Source organism: Lactuca sativa, chromosome 8 (assembly GCF_002870075.4).
Source record: "Lactuca sativa cultivar Salinas chromosome 8, Lsat_Salinas_v11, whole genome shotgun sequence".
In the NCBI taxonomy this organism is placed as follows: Eukaryota; Viridiplantae; Streptophyta; class Magnoliopsida; order Asterales; family Asteraceae; genus Lactuca; species Lactuca sativa.
In genome coordinates, this window is record NC_056630.2 from 227,379,675 (window position 1) to 227,406,624 (window position 26,950).

The 26,950-nt window shown below is 41.5% G+C and overlaps 1 protein-coding gene across 2 annotated transcripts; it reads right to left on the reverse strand.

Annotated features, from left to right (window-relative positions):
- Window positions 1-24,277: 24,277 nt before the first annotated feature.
- Window positions 24,278-26,688, reverse strand: LOC111882387 (protein POLLENLESS 3). Of its 2 annotated transcripts, XM_023878748.3 has the most exons (5): window positions 26,325-26,688; window positions 25,819-26,031; window positions 25,607-25,755; window positions 25,460-25,528; window positions 24,278-25,372 (listed from the first exon to the last, which is right to left on the reverse strand). In XM_023878748.3, exons 1-5 carry the CDS (start codon window positions 26,574-26,576, stop codon window positions 24,433-24,435), a joined length of 1,623 nt encoding a protein of 540 aa, XP_023734516.1. In that variant the 5' UTR covers window positions 26,577-26,688; the 3' UTR covers window positions 24,278-24,432. The 2 variants fall into 2 exon arrangements, with proteins under 2 accessions (XP_023734516.1, XP_052622980.1); XM_052767020.1 differs by having other exon boundaries at window positions 24,278-25,528.
- Window positions 26,689-26,950: the final 262 nt, after the last annotated feature.

Sequence of the window (26,950 nt, forward strand, 5' to 3'; positions counted from 1 at the left end):
TTAAATTATGTTTTTGGGGGTGATTTAAGAGGGGACTCGGCGAGTTGGAGCCTAGACTCGCCGAGTAGGATCGCAGACTTGGTCGCGGGTTCGCGACTGGACTCGCCGAGTCCAGATATGGACTCGGCGAGTCGACGCTGTTCAGCAGAAACCCTAACCGTTCGGTTTTGGATCATATATAACGCCTCTTAGGCCGTTATTGTCCGTCTTTTGGTCGATTGAGAAGAACCCTAATCGTTGTAGACGTCTAGAGCAGGAGAGAAAGCTATTGGAACTTGGAGGAACTTGTTAGGCAAGAAGAAGAAGAGTTTGGCCAAAGGAATATCAAGGAGGATCGAGTCCTGAGGTTTGGGGGACACAGAGAGTGCGTTTTCAGGTAATACTCGGACCATTTCTGTTATTTTGATGTGTATACGAATCTAGGGTTTATGAAACCCATTTAGTGATTAGATGGGTTATTATGTTATTACCCAGACGTTTATACCCCAGTAATAAGATGTTTAGAAGTCCAGAAAGTCCCATGATTGTATATCTCGGGACCATACGCAATTCAGGAAGCAGTTGCTCGTCTGCATGGCATGGACTCGCCGAGTCCAATGATCAGACTCGGAGAGTAGCTTGAAGATTCACTGGGACTCGCCGAGTTGTTCATCAGACTCGGCGAGTGGAGTCGGGGTGGCCCCGCGATTCTTCCAGGAGTAACTCGTCGGGTCGAGGAGGATACTCGACGAGTAGATAGGGAATCTCAGAGAGTTGGGGGACGTCTAGACTCGCCGAGTCGCCATGGCACTCGCCGAGTCCAGTCGAGCTGACCGTTGACCGTTGACCAGAGTTGACCTAAGTCTGACTTCTTAGGGATAGTCACACTTAGAAGATATATGTGTTAACGAGATATGTGATGTTATAGGAAGGTTGTAGCTCGTCGGATTGTGCACGAGTGATTTCAGGATTTGCTAGCTTTCAGCATTCACGAGGTGAGTCTTCTCACTATACTGTACCCGGAAGGGTTTGACTGTGTGACCGGAAGGTCAGATACGATATGTGATATGTATGCTATATGTGGTAAGATATTTGTTATATGTGCTATGTATGTTATGTGGGCCGGAAGGCAATATGTTATGGGCCGGAAGGCGTGGTGTTGATGACCGGAAGGTCAGGGCCTGGAAAGGCGTATGGGCGTAAGTTGTATATTGGGGAACTCACTAAGCATTTATGCTTACAGTTGTTATGTATGTGTTTCAGGTACTAGCGAGGACCGTGGGAAGGCGCCGGCGTGATCGATACACACTGAAGAATGCTTTTATGATCTTGGGATTTTGAATATTTGTGTTTGACATAATACTAAACTAATTATGCCTTGTTTTGAATGGAAATAATTATATTTTAAAAATGAAAAATTTGTTTTAAAATTTGCGTTGTTACACACGCGACTAGAGTCGCGACCCTACTCGCCGAGTCCACTCGTGGACTCGCCGAGATGCCCTCTCACACTTACACTTTTAGCCCTTCAACTCTACTCTTGATATTCCGGGATGTTACAGAAAAAAACATAAATATGATGCGAAATGCTAATAAAAATTACCCTAAAAGATGCATAAAATGACATCTATTTGTGGCTCATCCTTTACTTATATCAGTAAGCTAATTCACAAATCAATAAAATAATGTTGGTGCCCTAGTTTTCTCCAAGAAGAAGATGTCTTCGGCTTCGGTTTCATCTATCTCCATAATAGACAACAAGATTCTTTGTGATTGCTTCCTCACAACTCGAGTTTGCACTTCCAGGACAAAACAATGCCTTGGAAAACAGTTTAGAGTCTTCCCTAAGTCCTTAGTATGTCAATTTTGATCAGTTTTTTTCAAATGTTTTTTTTGTTCTTGTCAAATTGACCTTATTTCTCACCTTCTTAAATTTCGTTTTTTGTTACTGAAGAAATCAGGTAAAAAATGCAAATTTTGGCAATGAGTTGATGAAGAACATGTCAAATTGAACCCAAATTTTGAAAATGAGTTTGTAGCTGTTAAAACGGAGGTTTCATGTCTCAAGGAAGAAGTGAATGAGTTGAAGAAAATTTCACATAGTTATAAGGTTAAAAGAAATTGTAATTTTCTATAATGATATTGAAAGCACAATGGTATTAATCTGTTTCAATTAAATGGTATTATATGACCTCACTACGAAACCAAAACCAATACAAGTGACACATGATTCCACTATCAGACAAGTCACATATCTCATTAATGATTGTCCTACATAGGATGTCAAGTGAGTAAAACCTGAAAAAAATTGTTATAAGGACCGAATGTGTACAACAACAAGGACTTATTTTGCAAAAAAAAATAAAAAATAAAAAAAAAAAACTTTAAGGACTAAATATATACAAACTGAGAACCTAAAGTATCCAGTTATAAGAACTAAATGTGTAGAAAAATGATAAGTTTAATGGATTGTTTTGCAAATATATATATATATATATATATATATATATATATATATATATATATATATATATATATATATATATATATATATATATATATATATATATATATATAAACTAAAAGTTATATTATCCTTTTAAGTTTTTTTTATTAATGCATAATTAACTTTTCAAGTCATCATACTTGGGTTCTCTTAAACAAACAGATGGTATTGTAAAAATTCAAAGAAAACGATGCTACCTTTTTCAAGAAACAATGTTTGTGTATATATACTAGGTATGTTTGGGCTCGTGCTAAGCACGACCCATGGAGGGTAATTTGGTATTTCCTGTATTGCTATCTAAAGTATATTGTGTTAATAACAAAAAAAATGAAATCACAATGCAATAAATATGTGGATTCTCAATGTAAAATGCATGAATAAGAAAATGAAAATGGAAGTGCATTGTTATAATTCAAAAATATATGAAAGTCCATTGTAAATTCCTAATAGATTTTTTTATGTCAGTGAAAACCTATCAACATCATGTGTAGAACACTTTAGGGATATTGTGATTAATCACGAAATACCATCTTTGATTTCTTTATTTAAGGCTTTAGCCACTTTTTTCTTGATTGCCCCTTGATCTTTAACGTTATGTCCATTGCTTTTTGGTTCTACATTACCTAAAACATTAAGCATGAATTAAAAGAATTTGAGACTTAAAGCCTTTTTTAGCTCCTGCACCCATCGATTTTATTTTGTCTTTACTCAGTTGTGGATTACATTCCAAAACTTGATTTTCTTTATGGTTGGAGTGATGTGGAGTTGTCGACTATATTTTAGTGCTTTCTCCTTTTTTATTATGGCTGTTTTGAGATTAATTTCCCAGTTAACCCAATAACCGAGTGTTTAAAATGGTTAAGGGCGGCGATTGCCTCCAATTGTGGATTTGACTTGATCATTGTATATGTATGTCTTGTTAAGTCCTTATGTTTTAAGGTTTTCTTTATATATCTGCAGATCCATCAGTGAGACTTTTGTGTTTGATTGAGTTTTTATGTTATTTTTAACATCCACACACGATAAATAGTAAAAAAAAAGTTATTAAAGATGATGCAAGATTTCTATTTTTATGGTAGTATAATACAACTATAGGTTACGTTGCTTTTGTTGATAATTTAGCTTCCATTTTTGCAAATTGTGATTTGATTAACATATCATTTCCGGTGTATTTTGCCAATTATAACTTTCTTTCACTTTAATCTATCCATAAAAATGTTTCTTATAAATGATATGCCAATTAAATATATAGAGACTTAAATATATATATATATATATATATATATATATATATATATATATATATATATATATATATATATATATATATATATATATATAGAGAGAGAGAGAGAGAGAGAGAGAGAGAGAATTATATGTCGAATTGGATCCATGATATATGTCGAATTACATGTATAAGTGCATTAATAGTCAAAACTACAAGCAGAACGTTTGTAAAGCCTTTACGATGAAGGAGGACATTAGTTTATTAACAAATTGGCTTGTATCAAATCTATATATTCTTGGTGTTTTATCTATTGATTTGCGGTTTGTCATAGTACACAGTTTTATAAAACTGATGATTAGTTTCAGATCAGAAGGCTTCTTAGAGGTAATAATTAAGTATGTGTGAAGTATGTGCTTTATGGAAAATGGATAAATTGCTAGATTTCAGATGTGAACCAACTTACAAAAAAAAAAAATGATACCCATAATATCTATTTCAGCTTTTTGTTTGAATATATTCAATTCCAAACGACTCGCTTTATAGATGATCCATCTAGAAGAAGGTAATTCTAACAATCTTTCTAATTACTTAGTTCTTTATTTCTATTTGAGAGGGTCCATTTGCTTATAGAATGGTGGAGGGAGGAAGAGGTAGCAATACATTTCGCCTGATGCTTGATCACTACATTCATGATATATCAAATGAGCTCTCCGATCTATGATAAAAAGTTCCTATAGATAGGATCATATTTCTTTCTAGTCCTAAGCATTTTAATTGGACCTTTCTCGTTGACTTAAGTTTTGGAATATTTTCATCCGGGATTGGAACGACCTATGTTGTAACGATGATTTTCCAGTTTGATTAATCTGACAGTGGATAAAAAGTCAAACAGAATAAACAACTAAATTGTAAATGAGTTCCAACCTCTGTTAAAGAATGAATAATTTCTATCAACATTCCAATGGGATGATGACGAAGACGCCTCTTATTTTCTTTTTTGACAATGTAGTGAAGAGAATTCAATTGATTTCAAATATGCCAAACTCACGAATATACAACAACATATATACAGGAGAAGAGTTGTTGAATGAGAGATATTCTCTCCTATTCAAACGCTAAGACTATTTGACTAAAAGACTAAATCAGCATACAATTATTATTATTCTAAAATATACACGTGCTATTACCCCCCCCCCCCCCCCCGACAAGCTCAATATCGAGACGAACTTGAAGCTTGGGTCTTAGAAATTGCATATGTGTTTTTCCCAGTGCCTTACTGAAGACGTCTGCTAGTTGATCGGCAGATGAAACTTGAGAAATTTTGAGTTGGCCAGTTTCCACTTGTTCACGAATAAAGTGAAAATCTAAAGCTATGTGTTTTGAATGAGTGCTTATCACTGGATTCTTTGTCATGAAGATTGCTCCTACATTATCACATAGGAGTAATGGTGGAGCTGTGAGAGGAACTTGAAGATCAGCAACCAATTGTTTGAGCCAAAGAAGTTCAGCAGTTGTATATGCTAGTGACCGGTACTCCGCTTCAGTACTAGAACGTGCCACCGCCCTTTGCTTGTGTGACGTCCAACTGATGAGATTAGTTCCATGAAAGATAGCATAGCCATATTGAGAACGACTGTCATTGAGATCAGAATTCCACCCGGAGTCAGAAAAAGCATGTAATCCTTTGGCATTCGTAGCTTTGAAATGTAGGCAATAATGTTTGGTGCCATTTAGGAAATGGAGAATACGTTTGACCACTTTCCAATGGCGAAATGTTGGAGAATGCATATATTGACAGACACGGTTTGCAGAATGTCAGGTCTCGTGATGGTGGCATATTGCAAGGAGCCCACAATCTGTCTGTAAAACTTTGGTTCCGAGAATGGATCACCCTCTTTGATGAGACGAGTGTTTGGATCAGAAGGTGTGGTAACTAGAGACGACAATGACATGTTGCTTATGTTTAGAATGTCTGTAACATAGGACTCTTGAGATAACGTCAGTCCGGACTTGGTTTTCTGAATTTGCAAGCTAAGAAATTAATATAAATCAACCATGTCTTTCAGAGAGAACATAGAGTGAAGATGACCGATAAAGTTTGAAAGAATAGAGTCACTTGTTCCTGTTACAATAAGATCATCAACATATACTAGAACATAGATGGTGACTGTTGTGTAGCATGAACAAAGAGAGAGGTGTCAGATTGACAAGCACGAAAACCATTGGTGACAAGATAGGTTTTTAATTTTGTGAACCAGGCTCTGGGTGCCTGTTTGAGGCCATATAATTCCTTATGCAACTTACAGACATGATTGGGATGCGTTGGATCTTCAAATCCTTTTGGTTGTTTCATATACACCACTTCAGATAAATCACCATTGAGGAATGCATTACTATGTCCAATTGGTGTATTCTCCACCCCTTAGAAAGAGCAATAGACAGTACTAACCGAATTATTGTGGGTTTTATTACTGGACTAAAGGTATCAAAGTAATCGATACCTGCCTCTTGACTAAATCCCCGAGCCACCAATCTCGCCTTATGTCTTTCAATTGTGCCATCCGATCTTTTCTTTAGCCTGTAAATCCACTTACAACCAACAATGTTAGAGTTAGTGGGGCATGGAACAGGAGACCAGGTGTTGTTGTTGAGCAGTGCATCATATTTAGCCTTCATGGCATCTCGCCAACACTTGGATTTGTTTGCTTGAGAGAAAGTGCTCAGCTTAATATGAATAGGTTGTGACGTGCTGGCAAGAAGAGCTTTTGGTTTGAGTAAGTTTGTGTGAGCCCTGGTTACCATGGGATGCTGAATCGTGTCAGATGGACGAACAATTGAGGTTGTCGCATCAGTACGAGCTCTAGAAGAAACATGCGAATGTTGATAAGTGGGACTGTTGGAGACGGAGATGACTAGTGTTAGGGTAGATGGCGAGCTAGGATGTGGAGTGGGGTTTGGACTGTTTAGAGTTGGATCGGACCTAGTGGGTGACAATGACATGGTTGGGCCAGGTTCAATTGGGCCAGCAGGTACGGAAGGCGCCGATGGGTTGATATTGGCTAAAACATGGGGAAGATTTTCAGCTTGTTGAAAGTTATTGTGTGAGACTGGAGAGGCCGAATGAGTGTATGGGAATTTGTCTTTGTCAAATACAACATGTCTAGAAATATAGATTTTGGAAGTTTGTTGATGAAAACAAATTTAGCCCTTGTGTGAGGCACTATATCCCAAGAAAATGCACGGTTTGGACCTAAAGTCGATTTTGTGGGAGTTGTATGGACGAATATAGGGATAGCATAGACATCCAAATGTTTTAAGAAAATCATATTCGGGAATTTTGTGGTAAAGTTTTTGGTATGGAGACTCAAATGTAAGGAGTGGTATTATGGTTCTATTATGCAGATAAGTGGCAGTTTTGAAAGCATGTTCCCAAAACAAGTTTGGAAGAGGAGATTGGGCTAATAATGTGAGTCCCTTTTCAACTATGATTCGATTGCGTCTTTCAATTGCCCCGTTTTGTTCTTATGTGTGAGGACAAGACACACGGCGTATGGTACCATGAGTTTTAAGAAAGGTGGGAACATTTCTATACTCACCTCCCAAATCGGTTTGCATGCTCTTAATATCACACTCAAATTGAGTTTTAATCATGGTACGTGTCACACCCCCAAACCTAGGATGGCAAAAACGTCCGGGGGTGGAGGACTTCATGTATAGTATCATAACAACGAGTATAATAGTGCTCAAAGTACAAACAACCAACATAAATATAATTGAAAAAGTTACATCATAGTATAAGTTTACATGTTTCTAAATCAATTACATTATGTTGACAAAAATACAATGTTTGATGCCTTAGCATTCCATCCTCAAAAGCGGCTGATTACCTGTTTTACTGATTCCCTGAGAATACAAGTAGTTTTGAAAAAGTGTCAACAATTAAGTTGGTGAGTTCATAAGCTTTTGAAGGTGATGCTAAAATCTTTTTCTTGTAAAAGTGATGTTTGTTCAAGAAAAATCCAATATTTTCCTTATGTAAGGCATTGTAGTCTTAAAAGTCAAGACCGAAATGTACAAGTATTTTTCCATACTTAAAGAAATTTATGCAAGTTTAAATCGACATAAACTCGTTAAATTTAGAAGTAAAACCAGTAAATCTTATGTTTTGTTAATATCTCACGTGAGTTATTATAACCATACTATGACTCAGACGGCCTCGTAATACGACGTTCTTCAGGCGTCGCAAGTTAAATGACACTTGTCATCCAAGACCTGTCGGTCTAGCTGTTGCATGCAGCTCAGGTGTGGGTTTGTCAGACCCAATATAGATCTATACACAACTATCACGCTCTCCCTACAAGAGACTCTGGTTACAATTCATAGGACTTTTGATTTCGTTACTTTGGAAGTAACGCGAAGCGAATGTCTCATAAATTTATTCATTAACAGATTTACGTGAACTGAAAACCTTTGGTAATTAGTTTGAAATGTAAATGAAACATAAACTATACCTATTATAGTTTAACATAATCATTTATAATGTAAATGAAACATAAGCTATACTTACCATAGTTTATCATAAGTGTTTGTAATGTAAAAGAACCCTTTTCTATGTAAGTCGAATGTATAGCAAAATATAACTATATTTAGCATGCCTTCTCTTGTCCTATTGATAATGACGGAGGATTCTTACAAATCAGTGAGTATTTTCTGTTATATAATTATACCACAACAAGAAAAACGTGAAAAAAATGAAAACCTCAAAGATTAACACTTTGCTCAACATGTTACAAAGTGTGATGAAAGTTATAAGTTGTTAACTTGTTTCTCACATTTCTACACTGTTTTGGAAAAATCATAGAGAAATCATACGAAGTCGAAAACCAAATCCGTAAACTCTGAGAGTTTAGAAAATATGTCTAGTTTATTGATAAATTTTATTATGATTTTTAGAAGTCTCTAACTGGTGTGAAAACGTTCATATTCACAGGCTAGTCCGATTTCGCAGCTACAGTGATAAACAGTTTTGTAAAAATCACCATAAATCGTAGAAAAATCTTATGGAGATGCGCAAGTAGCCATTTTAAAGGTATGAACCTGAACTATTTGCACCTAATATAGTTTTGAAAACTAAAAAGTTTAAGATGTTCAAAACAGTCCGTGAATGGAGTTAAACGTTTCTAATGAAAGCTAATGGATGAGTTTAGTTGTGTTCTTGGTGTTTTAACTTGTATCCCCCCCCCCTAAAACTTAAGAAAAACATGAAAAGATAGGGGTATGAACTCACCTTGAGTGATTTCAGTAGATGGATGATGAAGAAATGGAGTTTCCAAGACAAGGACACTTGGGAGATACTCGAGGATTCGAAGATCTAATAACAAATATGATGAGATTTGTGTAAGGAATCCATGAATTGAGTGAAAGGATGTAAGATAATCAAGTGTAGGATGAAGTTACTTACCAAACTTGGAGGGAAAAGCTCAAGAACAGCCTTCAACTTCGAGTTTTAGAGAGAGGAAGAGAGAGAAAGAGAGAGAGAGAGAGAGAGAGAGAGAGAGAGAGAGAGAGAGAAATGGGTTTGATTCTTGGTGAAAGTGTGAAGAAGGTAGGAAGAGAGATAAGAAATTTCCAGCCTTTGATCTTATTATGGGCTGGTGAAAAACGGGGAAAAGACAACTAGTTGACTAAGTATGGGAGGAATAGTTACTGAGTATGGTCTTGAAGTGGGTGTGGAGGTTGCTTGTGTCATGACTCAAAGGTTAAGTCAACACTCCACCTCTAAACCATACCCACTAGATTTTATTCCTAAATAAATATTACCCTAAAAATGTGTTTAAATTATGAATATATAGAGTCTTGTATGTCAAAATATGAGTTTGGGTGAAAATCCTACGTTAAAATAACGAAAAACGGGTTTAAAACGGAGTCGTGGTCGAAAACCGGGTGAAATGGGCCTTCTTGCGAAGTTGTTCGGATAGGACCGAGGTTCGGCCCCTACTGCCATGGACCGAAGGCGGGATGACCCGAAATAGCCTGAAGGCAAAATAGGCCGAAAGTGGGTTCAGTCCGAAGTGACTTGAACCGAAGGCGAAATGGAGCGAAAGGAGGCTTCGGTTTCGGTCCCTGCAGTTTCGGTTCCTTAAGGGACCTTCGGGTTCGGTCCTTGGAGCTTCGGCTCTAAGAGGGTTCGGTTCTAATAGAGAGGTTTCGGTCCTTTAAGGCTGTTTTTCATATAAACTTCCCTTTTTAGCGGTTTTTCACCAAGTTAAGTGTCGGGATGCCCCAAATGACTATAAAAAGTCCGAAGAGATTTTGAGAGAGATTTGGGAGAGATTGAGATTGATAAAGAGAGATTGAAAGAGACTTTGTTTGTGACCTTTTTGAGTGTTTAGCTGCGCAACTCAAGGTTCGTAAACCCCGTTAATCCATGTTTAAGAGTCTTACACACCCCCGAAGGGTATGCAATAATGTTTTATCGCTTTGTTACCTCACTTATCCCATTTAGGGTTTAAAAGTTTCAATCATACAAACTTTCCAAGTGATAACTTCTTATTAAAATAACGAGTTGTACAGTAGCTAACATATTGCGAACCCTAATATACTAGGGTTAGTTGAGTTGACGGGTTTGACTTATTGACTTTATTTGACTTTGACAAGCATGAAAATTGACGGTTGTCACAGTACGAAACTCAATAAATGTTTGATATACTTGTGATTTGTGTGATAAAAAATAGACCCATACAAATTTCGAATAATCATCCATGAATAACACAAAATAACGATGGCCATTAAAAGTCAAAACAGGAGCTAGTCCCCAAACATCAGAATAAATTAATTCAAAAGGTTTAGATGAAGTAACATGGGAAGTAGGAAGATGCATGTAACGTCCCAATTTTCACGTCCAAAAATTTTCGTTATAAAACATTACATGAAAGCATTAATAGTTAAAACATTGTTTGATTAAACCATTTCACATCGAAAACCAAATTGAAAACCACAACATTCGATCAATCAAATATCAGAGTATCAATCTCAGAATAAACTCGTAACTGCGGAAACAAGGGAGTGTGGGTGTGTGACATGCTGCTACCGCACCGGCTCCTTTCCCCTAGCTGAGGAGGTACCTGAAACCAAAACTGAAAACCGTAAGCACGAAGCTTAATGAGTTTCCCCCACTGTACCACATACTATATAATCTCATAACATACATATATTGTCAGGCATATCTGGGTGCCTGACCTACCCTTTCGGCCCTCTCGACCGGGTATTTCTTAGCATTTCTGGGTGCTGGCCTCCCCTTCAGTCCTCTCGACCGGATATTGCCTAGCATATCTGGGTGTTAGCCTCCCCTTCGGTCCTCTCGACCGGATGCTGGGGAACTATTCCTCCCCTCCACTACTACTACATAACATGTGTCACAATATCAGATTCTATCTAACATGACTGGGTATGACTACCCCTTCGGCCCTACCGACCGGATACCTCGGGGACTATCTCCCCCTACTGTCACTAGCACATAACATCATATCATACTAGCACATAAACATAATACAGGTAGTAGTAATCCCTAGATGAATATCATGGAGACAATCATCTACATACAACTCCTACTGGTGGGTCGGCATTGTGGCCGTAGACCCACCACTACTGGAAGGTAACTCACCTCGAAGTAGCTGCTGATCTGATCGGGAACTGACTGTCTACTGCTGCTGCTGGTGCTCCGGAAATCTTCCGGCTGCAATTCCCACAACATACTCAATCAAACACTGCTAACTGTCCTTTGGGTAAAATGACCATTTTACCCCTGATCATGCCCTAAGTCAAAGTCAGAGTCAACTTTCAGTTGACCCGACTCGCCGAGTTGGCTTTCTAACTCGCCGAGTCCCTACCAAAACGATTGTCCTGAATTCCGTTTCTACTCGTCGAGTTAGGCGACGACTTGACGAGTTCTCCTTCTAAACTGATATTCAAGTTCTTCATCCTACTCGCCGAGTTGTATGAACAACTCGTCGAGTTCATCTTCATCTGAAGAACACTTATGCTAAGACTCGCCGAGTTGTATGAACAGCTCGTCGAGTCTGTTCTTGATCTAAGGAGATTGACTTGAACTCGCCGAGTCAGGGCATTGACTCGCCGAGTCCAAGGATAAAAGAAGAGAAATACTCAAATAAGATTTACGTACCAGGAACCAGGTGCTACAAATCTCCCCCACTTATTTTAGACTTCGTCCTGGAAGTCTGCTGCTCGATACTGAAACAGCTCGGGGTAATGCTCCATCATCTCGTTCACCGGCTCCCAAGTCCATTCCGAACCCTTGCGCTGCTGCCATTGCAACTTCACTAGCTCAACCCTCTTGTTCCTCAAATCCTTCGACTACCTGTCGAGGATTGCAACTGGGCGCTCAATGTAATTCAGGCTGTCGTCAACCTGTATATCCTCTAACGGCACAACCGATGAATCGTCCACTAAGCACTTCCGCAGCTGAGAAACATGGAAAGTGTTGTGGATCTGGCTGAGCTCGGCTGGCAGATCCAGCCTATACGCCACATTGCCCACCCGGGCTACGACCCTAAACGGTCCGATGAATCTCGGGCCCAACTTGCCCCGCTTCCTGAATCGAATGACGCCTTTCCAAGGCGACACCTTCAGGAGAACCATATCCCCAACTTGGAACTCCAAGTCGGATCGACGCTTGTCGGCGTAACTCTTTTGTCGACTCTGAGCAGTCTGAAGCCTGCTCCGAACCTGCTGGATTCTCTCGGTCGTCTTGAGCACCACTTCGGTGCTCCCCATGACTCTCTGGCCAACTTCACCCCAGCATATCGGGGTCCTGCACCTCCGTCCGTACAACATCTCGAAGGGAGGGCGGTCGATACTCACGTGATAGCTGTTGTTGTAGGAGAACTCGGCCAGGGGAAGATAGGTATCCCAGCTACCACCGAAGTCTAGCACGCACGCCCGCAACATATCCTCCAGAGTCTGGATGGTCCGCTCGCTCTGACCATCCGTCTGCGGGTGAAAGGCGGTGCTAAAATGCAAACGAGTGCCCAACTCGTCATGAAATCTCTTCCAAAATCTGGAAGTAAAATGCACATCCCTGTCCGAGATAACCGAAACTGGCACCCCGTGCCGCGCCACGATCTCCCTGATATAGATGTCGGCCAATTTCTCGGCCGATATGCTCTCCTGAATCGGGATAAAGTGAGCACTCTTGGTCAATTGATCCACGATGAACCAAATCGAATCCACTCCACGCACGGTCCTGGGAAGCTTCGTGATAAAATCCATCGTGATATCTTCCCATTTCCACAGTGGAATATCCAATGGCTGCATCTTGCCATGAGGCCTCTGATGTTCGGCCTTGACCTTCCTGCAGGTCAAGCAGCGCTCAACGTACCATGCCACATCCCGCTTCATGCAGGACCACCAATAATCTAGAAGAAGATCCCTATACATCTTCGTCGCCCCGGGATGAATAGAGAATCGGGACTTGTGCGCCTGCTCCATCAAAATCTGGCGCACGCCTCCGTGATACGGCACCCACACCCTATGGTGTAGTGTCAATAGTCCTCGGCTATCATAATCAAAGGAGGAAACCTGACCCACTACACGCTCGCTCTTCCGATGCTCCTCCTTGATAGCCTCCTGTTGAGCCTCCCGAATTCGCTCCAACAGGGGAGTCACCACGGTCATCCTCATGCAAACGTCCCTGATCGGCGTCGCCTTGCGGCTAAGCGCATCGGCCACCACATTGGCCTTCCCCGGGTGGTAGAGGATCTCGCAATCATAATCCTTTACCACGTCCAACCACCGACGCTGCCTCATATTCAGATTCGGCTGATCCATGAGGTACCTCAAACTCTTGTGGTCCGTGTAGATGGTACATCGAACCCCGTAGAGGTAATGCCGCCAAATAATGAGGGCAAAAACCACCGCCCCCAACTATCATGCGTCAGGTAGTTCGCCTCGTGAGGCTTGAGCTGCCTCGAAGCGTAGGCAATGACATGCCCCCTCTACATCAGTACCGCGCCCAACCCAGAAATGGACGTGTCGTAGTATACCACAAAATCCTCTACGCCCTCTGGCAGGGCTAAGATCGGCGCCTCGCACAGTCTCTGCCTCAGCGTCTCAAACGCAGCTTGCTGCTCGGGTCCCCACCGAAAGACCACGGCTTTCTTCGTCAGCCGCGTCAGGGGTACGGCTATCTTGGAGAAATCCTGAATAAATCTCCGATAGTAGCCTGCTAATCCCAGGAAACTCCGAATCTCAGATGGAGACTTCGGAACCTCCCATCTCATCACGGCCTCGACCTTGGCCGGATCGACCAGAATCCCGTTCTGGTTGACAAGGTGTCCGAGAAATTGCACCTCGCGCAACCAAAACTCACACTTGGAGAACTTGGCATGCAAGCTCTCCCTCCTCAGGGTCTCCAACACCTCTCTCAGATGCTCCTCATGCTCCTCCTTGGTCTTGGAATAAACCAAGATGTTATCGATAAAGACTATCACAGACCGATCCAGCATCGGTCTGCATACGCGGTTCATGAGGTCCATGAACGCGGCAGGAGCATTGGTGAGCCCAAACGGCATCACCACAAACTCATAGTGGCCATAGCGCGTCCGAAACGCGGTCTTCTGCGTATCCTCCTCCCTGACCCTCATCTGATGATAACCCGAACGCAAATCAATCTTGGAGAACCAACATGCTCCCTGAAGCTGGTCAAAGAGGTCATCAATCCTCGGGAGCGGGTAACGGTTCTTCACCGTTACCTTGTTCAGCTCCCGGTAATCTATACACATCCGATGCGACCCGTCCTTCTTCTTCACGAACAAAATCGGGGCTCCCCAGGGTGAACTACTCGGTCGAATGAATCCCTTGTCTAACAGCTCCTGCAGCTGTGTAGACAACTCCTGCATCTCAGGAGGAGCCAATCGATACGGTGCCTTGGCTATCGGAGCCGCACCAGGAACAAGGTCAATCCTGAACTCCACCTGTCGCTCCGGAGGTATCCCCGGAAGCTCCTCCGGGAAAACATCTGCAAAATCTCGAACCACCGGAACCTCTCTCACTGTCGCCTTACCCGCCTCCCGAGTATCCATCACATACGCGACATATCCTGCGCATCCCTGCTGAAGGTAGCGTCTCGCCCTTGCTGCTGAACATATTGCGGGTCCACACTGCGGCCTCTCGCCATGAATCACTAACTCTCCCCCGCTTGGGGTCCTGACCCGCACTAGCTGCTGCGCGCAATCTATCACCGCCCCATTAGGGCTCAACCAATCCATGCCTATAAACACTTTGTTCCCGCGCAACGGAATGGGAACCAAGTCTACCAAGTAGCGCTCCTCAAACAAACACAATACGCAATCTCGAAACACCATCGATGCTCGCACCGATTGATCATCAGCGATCTCTACCTCTAAAGGGAAATCTAACTCGCCCGAAGTCTCATGAAACTTCTTGCTAAGTGCAAGGGAAACAAATGATCGGGATGCACCCGAGTCGAACAATACCTGAACTGGGATGCCGTTCACATGGAACGATCCTAATGCATACATATACATACGGAGCACATATCAATATCATAACATCATAAAAAATAAAATAGAGGGAAAGAATCATACCCGTCACCACATCGGGTGCGGCGCGTGCCTCTTCGGTAGTCAACTGAAATGCTCGGCTCCTCACCACCGGAGCCTCTGCCTTGCCCTGCCGGCCATCCGTGATCCGCAGGGTCGCTGGAGCTGGCGCCTTCACCGGCGTTGAATCTGTCAACTGGGGGCAATTGGCCTTCTTGTGGCCCCTCTGGTTGCAGTGGAAACACAGCAACTCCGATGTCTGAATAACTGCTGACGGAGCAGTGCAATCCCTGCTAAAGTGCCCAGGCTTGCCGCACTTGTAGCAGCCTGATGATCCCAACCGGCACGCTCCCTCATGCATCTTGCCGCATTTCCTGCAGCGTCCCCGTCCCTGTTGGCCTTTCGGCCCCGCATCTGATCCCTTGGGCTTCTTCCCCGAAGCCCCTTCTGACTGACCCTCTTCTGCCTTCTGTTTCCGGATGTGCTCCAAATCTATCTCCCTCTCCCTCGCCCTGGCAATCATGGAGTCCAAGGTGGGGCAAGCTGAAAAACTAACGTGCTCCCGGATATCAGCCCGGAGTATGTCGTGATAGCGGGTCCTCCTCATATCCTCGTCACCAGCATACTGGGACACCAACAAAGCCCTCTCCCGGAACTTGGCGGTGATCTCCGCCACAGTCTCCGTCATCTACCTCATGTCCAGAAACTCCCTGGCCAACTACTGAAGCTCGACAGCCGGCGCAAACTCTGCCCTAAACCTGGTCACAAAGTCTGACCAGGTCATAGCCTCGATAGCTGAGGCTCCCAACGAGTCACCCACTGACTCCCACCAATCCCGGGCTCGGTCCTGTAAACACCCGGCTGCATACCTCACCTTTGACCCCTCGGGGTAGAAGCTAGTCAACTGTGCAGACTCGATGTCTGCAATCCATCGCCTGGCAGCAATGGGGTCCTTCACCCCATGGAAATCCGGCGCACCACTTCCCCTAAAGTCCTTGAAGGACAGTGTGCGATATCCCGACTAGCTAGATGCCATATCACTCCTGAATGCCCGAAGGCGATCCTCCATCAACTCGATGATCCCTTCCTTGATCGACCCAAAGAGGATGGGGGTTGACTCAAGGATGCCTCTGGTGATCTCTGACGCGATGAACTCGCGTAGTCCCTCATCTACCGGCTTGGAACCTGATCCCGAACCTGACCCCTCTCCTGAACCGCCATCTACCGGCCTCGATCGAAGTACCACCATTATGCAATACATAATACAATCATTAGTGATATTGATACTTCCTGAGGGATCACTGCTACTTACAAGTTCCCTGGTCTTATCTTGGCCTTCCTTGGTTCGGGTACGGATCCTCTACTTTCAGTAGTACGGGCCCATACTACCTTCCACATCTATCCGTACCTTCTTCAAGGAATGCCTCGACTCCACCAGATCCCTTTCACTATTGCTGATCACTGCTATACTCATCCTAGGCTTGCCCTAGGGAAATCTCTGATTCTACTCTATCCAGTCCTCAGCTGCTGCAGGCCTCCTTGTAATGCCAATTAGCCATTACCCGAATACCATCACATGTGACGAGGCTCAGATAATCCTTCGAGTACCCGACTCGTCCCTACAACGGTTGGACTCAAACGAGAGCTGCGCAGTAGGATCAAAACCGGCACTCTAAGATTATTCAACCCTGATCACACATGACGTGACGTATTCGCCTAATGGCTAACTCCCATTATTCAGAGTCCCACATAGCACGAAGCAAGCATCATTCAGACAAGGGTAACAATCTCAATCAACTCTATCTGCTTACAGGAACTGTACTAGCATAAAGTGCTAAGCTCATACTATCAGGCATAACCTAATCAGGCTATCCTACTTGCTGTCTACTCAATAACTAGCATGCAATTCTCATACAATTGAAACACATAAAGCAGGCACATAAGGCATCACTCCTAGATCCTTAGTCCTATTCTAGCATGCTGTTCTACAAAAGCTGATAAACATAACATAAACTCGTATGGGTACTTTGGGGAACACTTACTTGAGCTCGGCCGGTCGCGCACATCACACACTTCGTTCTTTCTCGAAACTCTTTTCTCAATTTTTTTGAAAACATTTTCTTTTAGAAAATCTTTTAATCCCTCGATTTGAGTTCAGACACCCCCGAAGGTGTGTCCGAATCCCTTAAACCAGGGCTCTGATACCAACTTGTAACGTCCCAATTTTCACGTCCGAAAATTTTCTTTATAAAACATTACATGAAAGCATTAATAGTTAAAACATTGTTTGATTAAACCATTTCACATCGAAAACCAAATTGAAAACCACAACATTCGATCAATCAAATATCAGAGTATCAATCTCAGAATAAACTTGTAACTGCGGAAACAAGGGAGTGTGGGTGTGTGACATGCTGCTACCGCGCCGGCTCCTTTCCCCTAGCTGAGGAGGTACCTGAAACCAAAACTGAAAACCGTAAGCACGAAGCTTAGTGAGTTTCCCCCACTATACCACATACCATATAATCTCATAACATACATATATTGTCATGCATATCTGGGTGCCCGACCTACCCCTTCGGCCCTCTCGACCGGGTATTGCTTAGCATTTCTGGGTGCTGGCCTCCCCTTCGGTCCTCTCGACCGGATATTGCCTAGTGTCACACCCCCAAACCAGAATGGCGGAAACGTTCGGGGGCGGAGGACGTCATATTCAGTATCATAACAGTTCATAGAAAGGAAAGTACACACCACCATACATATATAAAGGTTTTTAAAATGTTTACATCATTGTATTCATTACATGCCCAAAAGATAAAAGCATAAACATCTTTCAAAAGAAGTAATTAACGCCAGCGCGTTAATCCCCAAAAGTTGATTTCCAAACCTGCTTAGCGGTTCCCTGAGAATACAAGTTATTTCAAAGACAAAGTGTCAACAATTAAGTTGGTGAGTTCATAAGTAGTTTAGAAGGTTTGTATGCCATTCCAAATTGAGTGTATGTTTTCCAAGAAAATCCCTTATTTTCTTATAAAAGTGTGAAATGCATGAGAATATATGTATTGAATAATATGGATAGTTAAATCAAGAAAATCCCTTCTTTTCCTATTAGTTGTTTGTTTTGTATACCGGGAAAATCCCATATTTTCCTAAAGTGATAGTTAGCCTAATGTCCCAGACTAAAAACCGAAAGAAAAAGACATGCCTTAGGGGGTTGGAGCATAGATTTATATAATAAAACCTATTAGAAGATTTCAGTTTGTTAGATGAAGAATAGTTTTAATAACTACTCATTCATCAATCAGAAGTACTATAATAATTGTATATTCGATGAGTTTTATAACCATACTAAACATAATATGCCTGTAGCGACGTTCTTCAGGCGTCGTAGCGTTATGACAAACTGTCACCCCAAAGGACGGACTGTAGCTAACAGTCAGGGCGCGGGATCATGACTTCCCGTATAGATCTATACACATTTGACACGTTCTCCGAACGGGAGACTCTGGTTATAGACAGGACTTGAAGCGGTACCTTTTAGCAAAAAGGTACTATTTGAAGATGTACACGTCTCACGGATTCTCAACTAAGTCTGTATTAAAGTAGTAGTTTTGTATGCAAAGTTTATCCTTTTTCACAATGTTTGACAATGCATAAATCATAAGTTTTTAAAATGTATTAAAACGGTTTAGCAACGAAGGATGCTTTGGAATTGCTAAATACTTTGTATAAATCTAGTGCATGCAAAATGTGACAAGAGTTTTCACATAGTAGTAGTGAATCACAAGTGATTCATTTGATTAAAACAAGTACAGTGAAACTTTATGAAATACACGATAATAACCGTATGTTTACTTGTATTCCCCCCCCCCCCTTAAAAGAGTATAAAAAGCATTTAAAATGTATTTAAAAATGTGTTTGTAGGGGTATGAACTCACCTGAAGGTTTGAAGAAAGCGAGATGGAAACCGGGCAGAATTTCGTCTCGGGAAACGGATTTTTCTCGGGATTCTCGGGAATCTTGGGAGTAAAAACGATCTTCGGGACTTGGGCAAAATGACTAGGGCTTCGGGTTAGCACGGGCATGGAAAACGAGGCAAAACGCAAGAGAAACGAGAGGAAATGAGCAAGTTTTCCCGGAACCCTTGCATCCCTTTTATAGGGGCTGAGAGGCCTCGGTACGCAGGGCGTACGGGCGTACGCGGGGCGTACCCGTGCGTCATGCATGACCGAGTCCTCGACTGCCCCAGAGCTCGGATGGGATGGGGCATAACTCGCATAGGGGGCTACGTGGACGAACCGAGGCCCGTGATTTGAGTACGCGGGGCGTACGAGGGTACGCAGGGCATACCTCGGTCCTAGCTGCTGACTCCTCTTCGGATATTACCAAGAGTTTAAAATTAAAAATATATATTAATTATTTATTAAACTTCAAAAATTCATATCTCCTTCATACGAACTCCGTTTTCGACGTTCTTTATATCCACGCGTAGGTGAGACTAAGATCTACAACTTTCGTTTAGATTCCATCGGCAAATTCCAAAATTATTTTTATTATTTATTTTTAAAAGGTCGTGTTTAAGGAATTTCTTTAGAAATTCATAACTTCTTTATCTGACGTCGGTTTTTGCCAGACTTTTTACCGCTGAATTACCATTGTCGACACCTTCGGTTCTCATTTAGGTCATTCCGGCCAAAAGTCGCTCGATCTCCGATTCGAGTTTTTAGCTGCCTGCTGCTAAGCCGAACTTGGAAAAAAAATCATAAATTCAATTTACGAAGTCGGATTTGGGCGTTCTTTTTATGTACTTTTGCAGTTTAACGATATCTATGACTTTCATTTAGACACCTAAGGTCAAAAAGTATTTTATTGAAACTTTGCGTTTTTACGTAACTTCGTATTGCCGGTTTTTGTCGGAAAACTTAGAATGGTCATAACTTCTTCGTTATAACTCGGATTTTAGTGTTCTTTATATGCTTGGAAATCTTAAGACGATATCTACTACATAGCGTACTCCAACCAGAGCTTTTGAATAATTTATTTTTCGATGGTATCCCAATTACTTTTTCCAAGAGGTTACAAGACTCGATTTTCAATGACCTGAAATGACGGGTTGTTACACCTAGCATATCTGGGTGCTGGCCTCCCCTTCGGTCCTCTCAACCGGATGCTGGGGAACTATTCCTCCCCTCCACTACTACCACATAACATGTGTCACAATATCAGATTCTATCTAACATGACTGGGTATGACTACCCCTTCGGCCCTACCGACCGGATACCTCGGGGACTATCTCCCCCATACTGTCACTAGCACATAACATCATATCATACTAGCACATAAACATAATACAGGTAGTAGTAATCCCTAGATGAATATCACGGAGACAATCATCTACATACAACTCCTACTGGTGGGCCGACATTGTGGCCGTAGACCCACCACTACTGGAAGGTAACTCACCTCGAAGTAGCTGCTGATCTGATCGGGAACAGACTGTCTACTGCTGCTGCTGCTGCTCCGGAAATCCTTCGGCTGCAATTCCCACAACATACTCAATCAAACACTGCTAATTGTCATTTGGGTAAAATAACCATTTTACCCCTGATCATGCCCTAAGTCAAAGTCAGAGTCAACTTTCAGTTGACCCGACTCGCCGAGTTGGCTTTCCAACTCGCCGAGTCCCTACCAAAACGATTGTCCTGAATCCCGTTTCTACTCGTCGAGTTAGGCGACGACTCGACGAGTTCTCCTTCTAAACTGATATTCAAGTCCTTCATCCTACTCGCCGAGTTGTATGAACAACTCGTCGGGTTCATCTTCATCCGAAGAACACTTATGCTAAGACTCGCCGAGTTGTATGAACAGCTCGCCGAGTCTGTTCTTTATCTAAGGAGATTGCCTTGAACTCGCCGAGTTCCTCCATAGATGAGTTCAGCTTCCGACTCACTGAGTCACACCTCGTGACTCACTGCTCACTCGACACTACGAAAAGGGGACAAACTCGGAGACTCGCGAACCGACTCGCCGAGTCAGATGAACGACTCGCCGAGTCGTTACCATGCAATTACTATATGGTCAATTCTGCTTGAATCTAGCTCATGCCATACATAGATCTGAGCTCCTAGGGCATGGTTATCACGTAAAGTTTCCAACTTTACGTGTAAATAGACCACCATGAGGGTTTTAAGGTCCAAAATGCACCAAAAGGGGTAGATCTAGGGCTTTCATGCAATATGGTTCCAAAAAGACAGTAGATCTGAGCTCCTGGAGCTCAACCATGCCTAGATATAAAGGTCAATCAGCTTATTACAAACCCTCAAACATACACAATCTTGGAAATGGCTCAAAGAGGACTTTAATGGAGCTATAAGGGACAATAAGCTTAAAAACAGAGGGGAACCGAGCTATACCTCAGGGGAAACGTTGGAATGACACAGAGATGCTTGGCCTCCTTCTCCTCTTCTTGATTCACTCTTCTTTCTCCTCAAAAACTTCAAGAACACCACAAAAACACTTCAAACTCACAAGGAAGCAAGGCTAGAGAGAGATACAGGGCTCTGAGGGTGAATGGGGGCGAGATTGGGGCAGAAAGAGAGTTTAAATAGGGTGCAAACCCCTGAAACTTAGGGTTTCATCCAACAGTGGTGACTCGTCGAGTCCGGAATATGGACTCGCCGAGTCACCAACTTAAACGTGTCCCGGGTCTCATATCTACTAGGCGAGTCGGACCTGTGACTCGCCGAGTCCAAGGCTAAAAGAAGAGAAATACTTAAATAAGATTTACGTACCAGGAACCAGGTGCTACAATGCAGTCTATAACTTTTTCCTAATTGACATGAGTGACAAACATTAGGAAATTTATTGGATGAAACAGGAAGATTAAATGTAGAGACTAGGCGACGTAAGATGGATTCATGTGGATGAGCCAACTGCTTATGCCATCCATTTAAAGAAGTATGGCTGGTGTGAAAGACGTTTGGAGAGGAACGAAAATGATGAAGTGGGAATCGGTAGAGACCATCTTTTTTATCCCCTTGGAGCAGAGTTTGACCCTGTAATGTCTTAACATAACAAGATTTAGGCCAAAAAGTAACTTATACATCATTGTCATCGGTTAACTTGGAGACACTAAGAAGCGATTTAGTGAGTCCAGGAACAACAAGAACATTAGGCATTTTAAGATTTAGTAAAGAAGAAGAGCTAGCATGAGAGATGGATAAGTAATTACCATTGCCTACTTGGACTTTGTCATCACTAGAGTAGGGATCAACAATATTGAGCTTTGAGATATCAAGAGTCACATGGTCAGTGGCCCCTGTATCTGCATACCAGGATGGGTCAAACACAATAGAGGAGCTTTGATGTTGGGTTAAGTTGGCTTGGCGAGGATTGGTCCTGGGATTTCGGCGCCTTGATGGGTAATCAGTATGGTTTCCCCTCTGCTAACAATCAATGGCCCCATGACCTGGCTTGTTGCATAGTTGACAAGTGACTCGTTTCTTTCTTGAATCTGAGTTACGAGTAGAGTAGGAAGAATTGGACCCTTGATTCGAACTGGCATATGACTTGTAGTTTGAGCGGTTGACCGTGAGTGCAACGGGACTTAAGGGTGGATTAGCTGAGGAAAAGCGGTGGTGTTCTTGCTCAAGTTAGGCCTCCTCCTAGAGTAAGTAACCAATAAGATCATCAACCGTAAGTGCCTCCGATTTCATCATGAAAGCAGTGATAAAATTGCCGTAGGAGGAATCTAGGCCATTTAGAATGTAGACTATGAGGTCTTCATCATTAACTGGATGAACATTTTCTACTAGTGAATCAGAGATGGACCGTTTTCGCTCGATATATTCAAGCATGGTCATTGATCCCTTGGTAAGGGTTTGTAAGTGGACTTTGAGTTGCATACGACAAGCCCTTTGTCTGAGCTTGAAAAAGTTTTTCAAGCAACATGAGAAGAGGTAGAGCGAGCAACAAGGGTAGAGGCATGATCAACAAGAGTCGATTTGAGCCATAGCAGCACAAATCTGTCTCTTTTCTTCCAGAGGGCATACTCCGGATTTGGGGTGTTAGTGGCAGGTGCAGCGGGAACAGTAGGAGAGGTGGTTGTGGCTGGCGCTGCTACAACAGCTGGGATGTCAATCATCTCGGAGGGAGGTTTAGGGTTTAACACAAAATCCTCCAAATCAAAAGCTTCAAGAGCCGATACAATGGTGGTACACCAAAGAAAGTAATTCTTGTGATCCAATTTGATTGTGATAGCAGGGATCTGGAAATTTAGGGTAAAGGCAGTGGTAGTAGCGAGATTGAGGAGATTAGGCGCTCCAGATGCCATAGTGACTGAGAAACGAAAAAAAATAAAAAATAAAGAAAAAGATGATTATGAATCGAGACTGAGCTCTGATACCATATTGTGAAGATAATTCAATTGATTTCAAATATGTCAAACTCACGAATATACAACATATATACAACAGAAGCGTTGTTGAATGAGAGATATTCTCTCCTATTCAAATGCTAAGACTATTTGACTAAAAGACTAAATCAACATACAATTATTATAATTCTAAAATATACACGTGCTATTAGACAATATGGATAGAACTGACTTTTAAAGATCTGATATTGATTTTTGGTTCAAATATCTTTTGAGAAAATAAACAAGAAATAATTGCTAACTTTGGTAACCTAAAGAAATAGAAATAGAAGTGTTAATATCAGATTCTCGTCTGTTACTAAGGAGTAGATTGAGAAATTAAATATTCTATTACTTTTTATTTCTATAAATCTTCATACTCAATTAAATAAGGACATGTGTAATATTTAATTTTTATTTAATGATATTTTAATATATTAATTTGCCACATATCATCATTTAATTGGATAACGAGATTTATAGGACCAGAAACATTTTAATTTCTCGATTTGGAATAGTGTGAATTAAATTTTTAAGCCTGCTTTTTTTATATCACAATTTTGTTTCGGTAAAAAAAATAAAACTCGATGAAACCAAAATTTTCTATATCGTGTACTGTATACACATGCATATCACTATTTTACAAAAAACGTGTTAAACTCGCATACAAAAATCCCAAAAACAAAAAAAGATATTAACACGTGGGAAAACCTACATATCACCAGAATCATTCTAAAGTTCTCGGCCTTTCCGAAGTCAAAACTATATCTTTAAAACCATTTCTCGCCGGAAAACCTCCATTGCCACCGTTCAAGCTCTCATACCCCAAGCTTTCCTTCCTTTCAGACGAAGAACACCAGTAATTTTCTTCTTCACTTCGATTTTGACTCATGCTCCCAAAAGTCAAACACCGGTCAACCTTTTTACTTTTAGCAGTCCCCGGTTGCGTTTGATATCCATCCTGTAAACCCAACGATTCAATCTTCCGATTCATTACATTACAATCCGTATTCTCATCACCATAATCTTCACCTTCTTCTTCGTTGATGTTTTCATCATCATCATCACCATAATCCGTATTCTCGTCAAGCAGATTCTGATTCTGTTCGTCTTCTTCCACCATATCCGCCCAACTCTTCTTCTCCACAACAACCTTCGAGGGTATTTCCGTCATTTCATCACCTACCTTCGATGGCTCCCTTTCAACTTCTCCGGAGGTTTCAAAATGTAATTTCCTAAAACAACCACTGGAATCCGATCTCTCCCAATCTCGTCTTCTCGGCTGGGTAAACGGAACCCTAGGCGTGCCGCAGATCGGCGACGGAGATGCATATGCGCGACGGAATCCGGGATCGGAAACGGAATTGCTACGTTTTCCTTTTGTCGTCGCTTTCTCGTTGGAATCGGATTCTTTGTGTCTACTGAGAAACGAAGAGAACGATGATTGATTATCGGAGTTTCGTCGTTTTTCCATTTCCAATTCTTCCATTACTTGAATCGCTCGCTCGTATGATTTCGCGTATGAATCTTCTTCAAAGTCCCGATTCCGATTTGAATCCTTCACTGTACTCAGAAGAAACTTCGCTTCCGTCATCTTCTCCATGTACATCAAACAGATCGCTAGATTGCACCTCTTGTTCTTATCAGGTTCCAACGAAAGCGCTTTTCTGCAACATTCAAATCCAAATCTCAACTTTTCAACAAAATTAGATGTTTTTTGAATAATTGGATATCGATTTTTGCTTCTTTCATACCGATATATCTCTTCTGCTAATTTATACTTGTCTTGCTGCAAGTGAGCCCACGCCAAGTTCCCTAATAACCTGATTCAATTCCAAAAATCAAAAAATTAAAACTAAATTTTGAAGATGATTCATGATTCTACATTTCTAGTTATCTACCTTGAATATTCTTGTCCCATTGTGATTTGAATCTTCTTCCCTTGTGATCTAGCAAGCTTAGTTCGATTCCCATTCATGCAAGTAGCTTCTTCAATATGCTTAAGTTTTGATTGAAGCAATCCTATCTGTTCATCAATGCGTCCTGATCTCTGTTAACAAATGCAGATTGTTAAGTTCTGATTCTTGATAAATGTGGAAAAGACATATTTAACCTTGTATAATTCAAGAAGAATGTTGTCGAGAGACTCTTGTGCATCTAGTGCACATAAATGACGAAAAGATTTGATGGCTTCGATTGCTTCATCTGATCTGTTCAACTGTTTCATCACTACAGCCATGTCTTTTAATGCACTATCAACTCGATCACCCAAATTAATAGCAGCCCAAAACATTGGTACAGCTTTGCTTGGATTGTTGTCTACTAACTAAATCAACAAAGATTACAAGATCAGTATATCAAGTTATAAACCCTTAAGCAGATTCGAAAGATTAGATGATTTCACTTTGACATTTTATCAAACACATGGTGATCTATAAAATTGAATTTGTTTAGATTCTGATCCTTAGAAATATAATTAGTTTAGATTCTTTAACAACGGAAGATTAGAAGAAGAACTCATAAACCTTTCTGAAAATGATAACTAAAAAGAAGATTATACAAGAAAGGAAAGAAACCAGCAATCGGTGTCAAGAAGAGAAAGTAAGAAATCGATCAAACCTGAACATGTTTGGCTCTGACGTATGGGGAATCACCGGCGGGAACTTTGTGGATGACATGGAAGAGACTATTGCTGTTACCGGATTGCGGTGGTGTCCATTTCTTCTCCGACGCCGGCAACGGTGGTTGCCGAATCGGGAATGGCGGAGAAGAATACATGTTTGAAGAATAGCATCGCTTCTTCTCCGGCTGAGGTGTGGAGAACGGAAATCCTCTTGGAGTTGAATTCGCTGAGTCTTTGTTCGTCCACATTGCTGATTATCTACTTGTGAATTCAACTCATTAATCATCAATTGCTGTAAAAATCGTGTTCTTGAAGGATCAAGAAGATGAGGGTTTAGTGATCGATAAAAGTACGTTAACGGTAATGTGTGTAGTTTGTGTTTGGAAATCGTTTCATAGCTTTTGGTATTTAATAGATTGAATAGTAATTATCATTAGATAGATTCTGTCACGATCCCACTTTGATATAAAGAAAATGGTCAAGACTCAAAATGAGGAAGATTTTAATTAAAATGGTCATTTTTTTCTGTTCCCACCAAAAATAATTTTTTGATTTATGTTATATATTGTAAAATTGTTTTTTTATATATTTTAAAATTGCTCATATTTAATGTGAATTCACG

Excerpts from the sequence above, each read along its gene's own strand:
- LOC111882387 (XM_052767020.1), bottom strand. The coding sequence starts at position 26,576 with ATGTGGACGAACAAAGACTCAGCGAATTCAACTCCAAGAGGATTTCCG. Across the intron at positions 26,032-26,324 it reads TCAGAGCCAAACATGTTCAG|TTAGTAGACAACAATCCAAG; the intron begins GTTTGATCGATT and ends TTGTTGATTTAG. Across the intron at positions 25,756-25,818 it reads TTCTTCTTGAATTATACAAG|AGATCAGGACGCATTGATGA; the intron begins GTTAAATATGTC and ends ATTTGTTAACAG.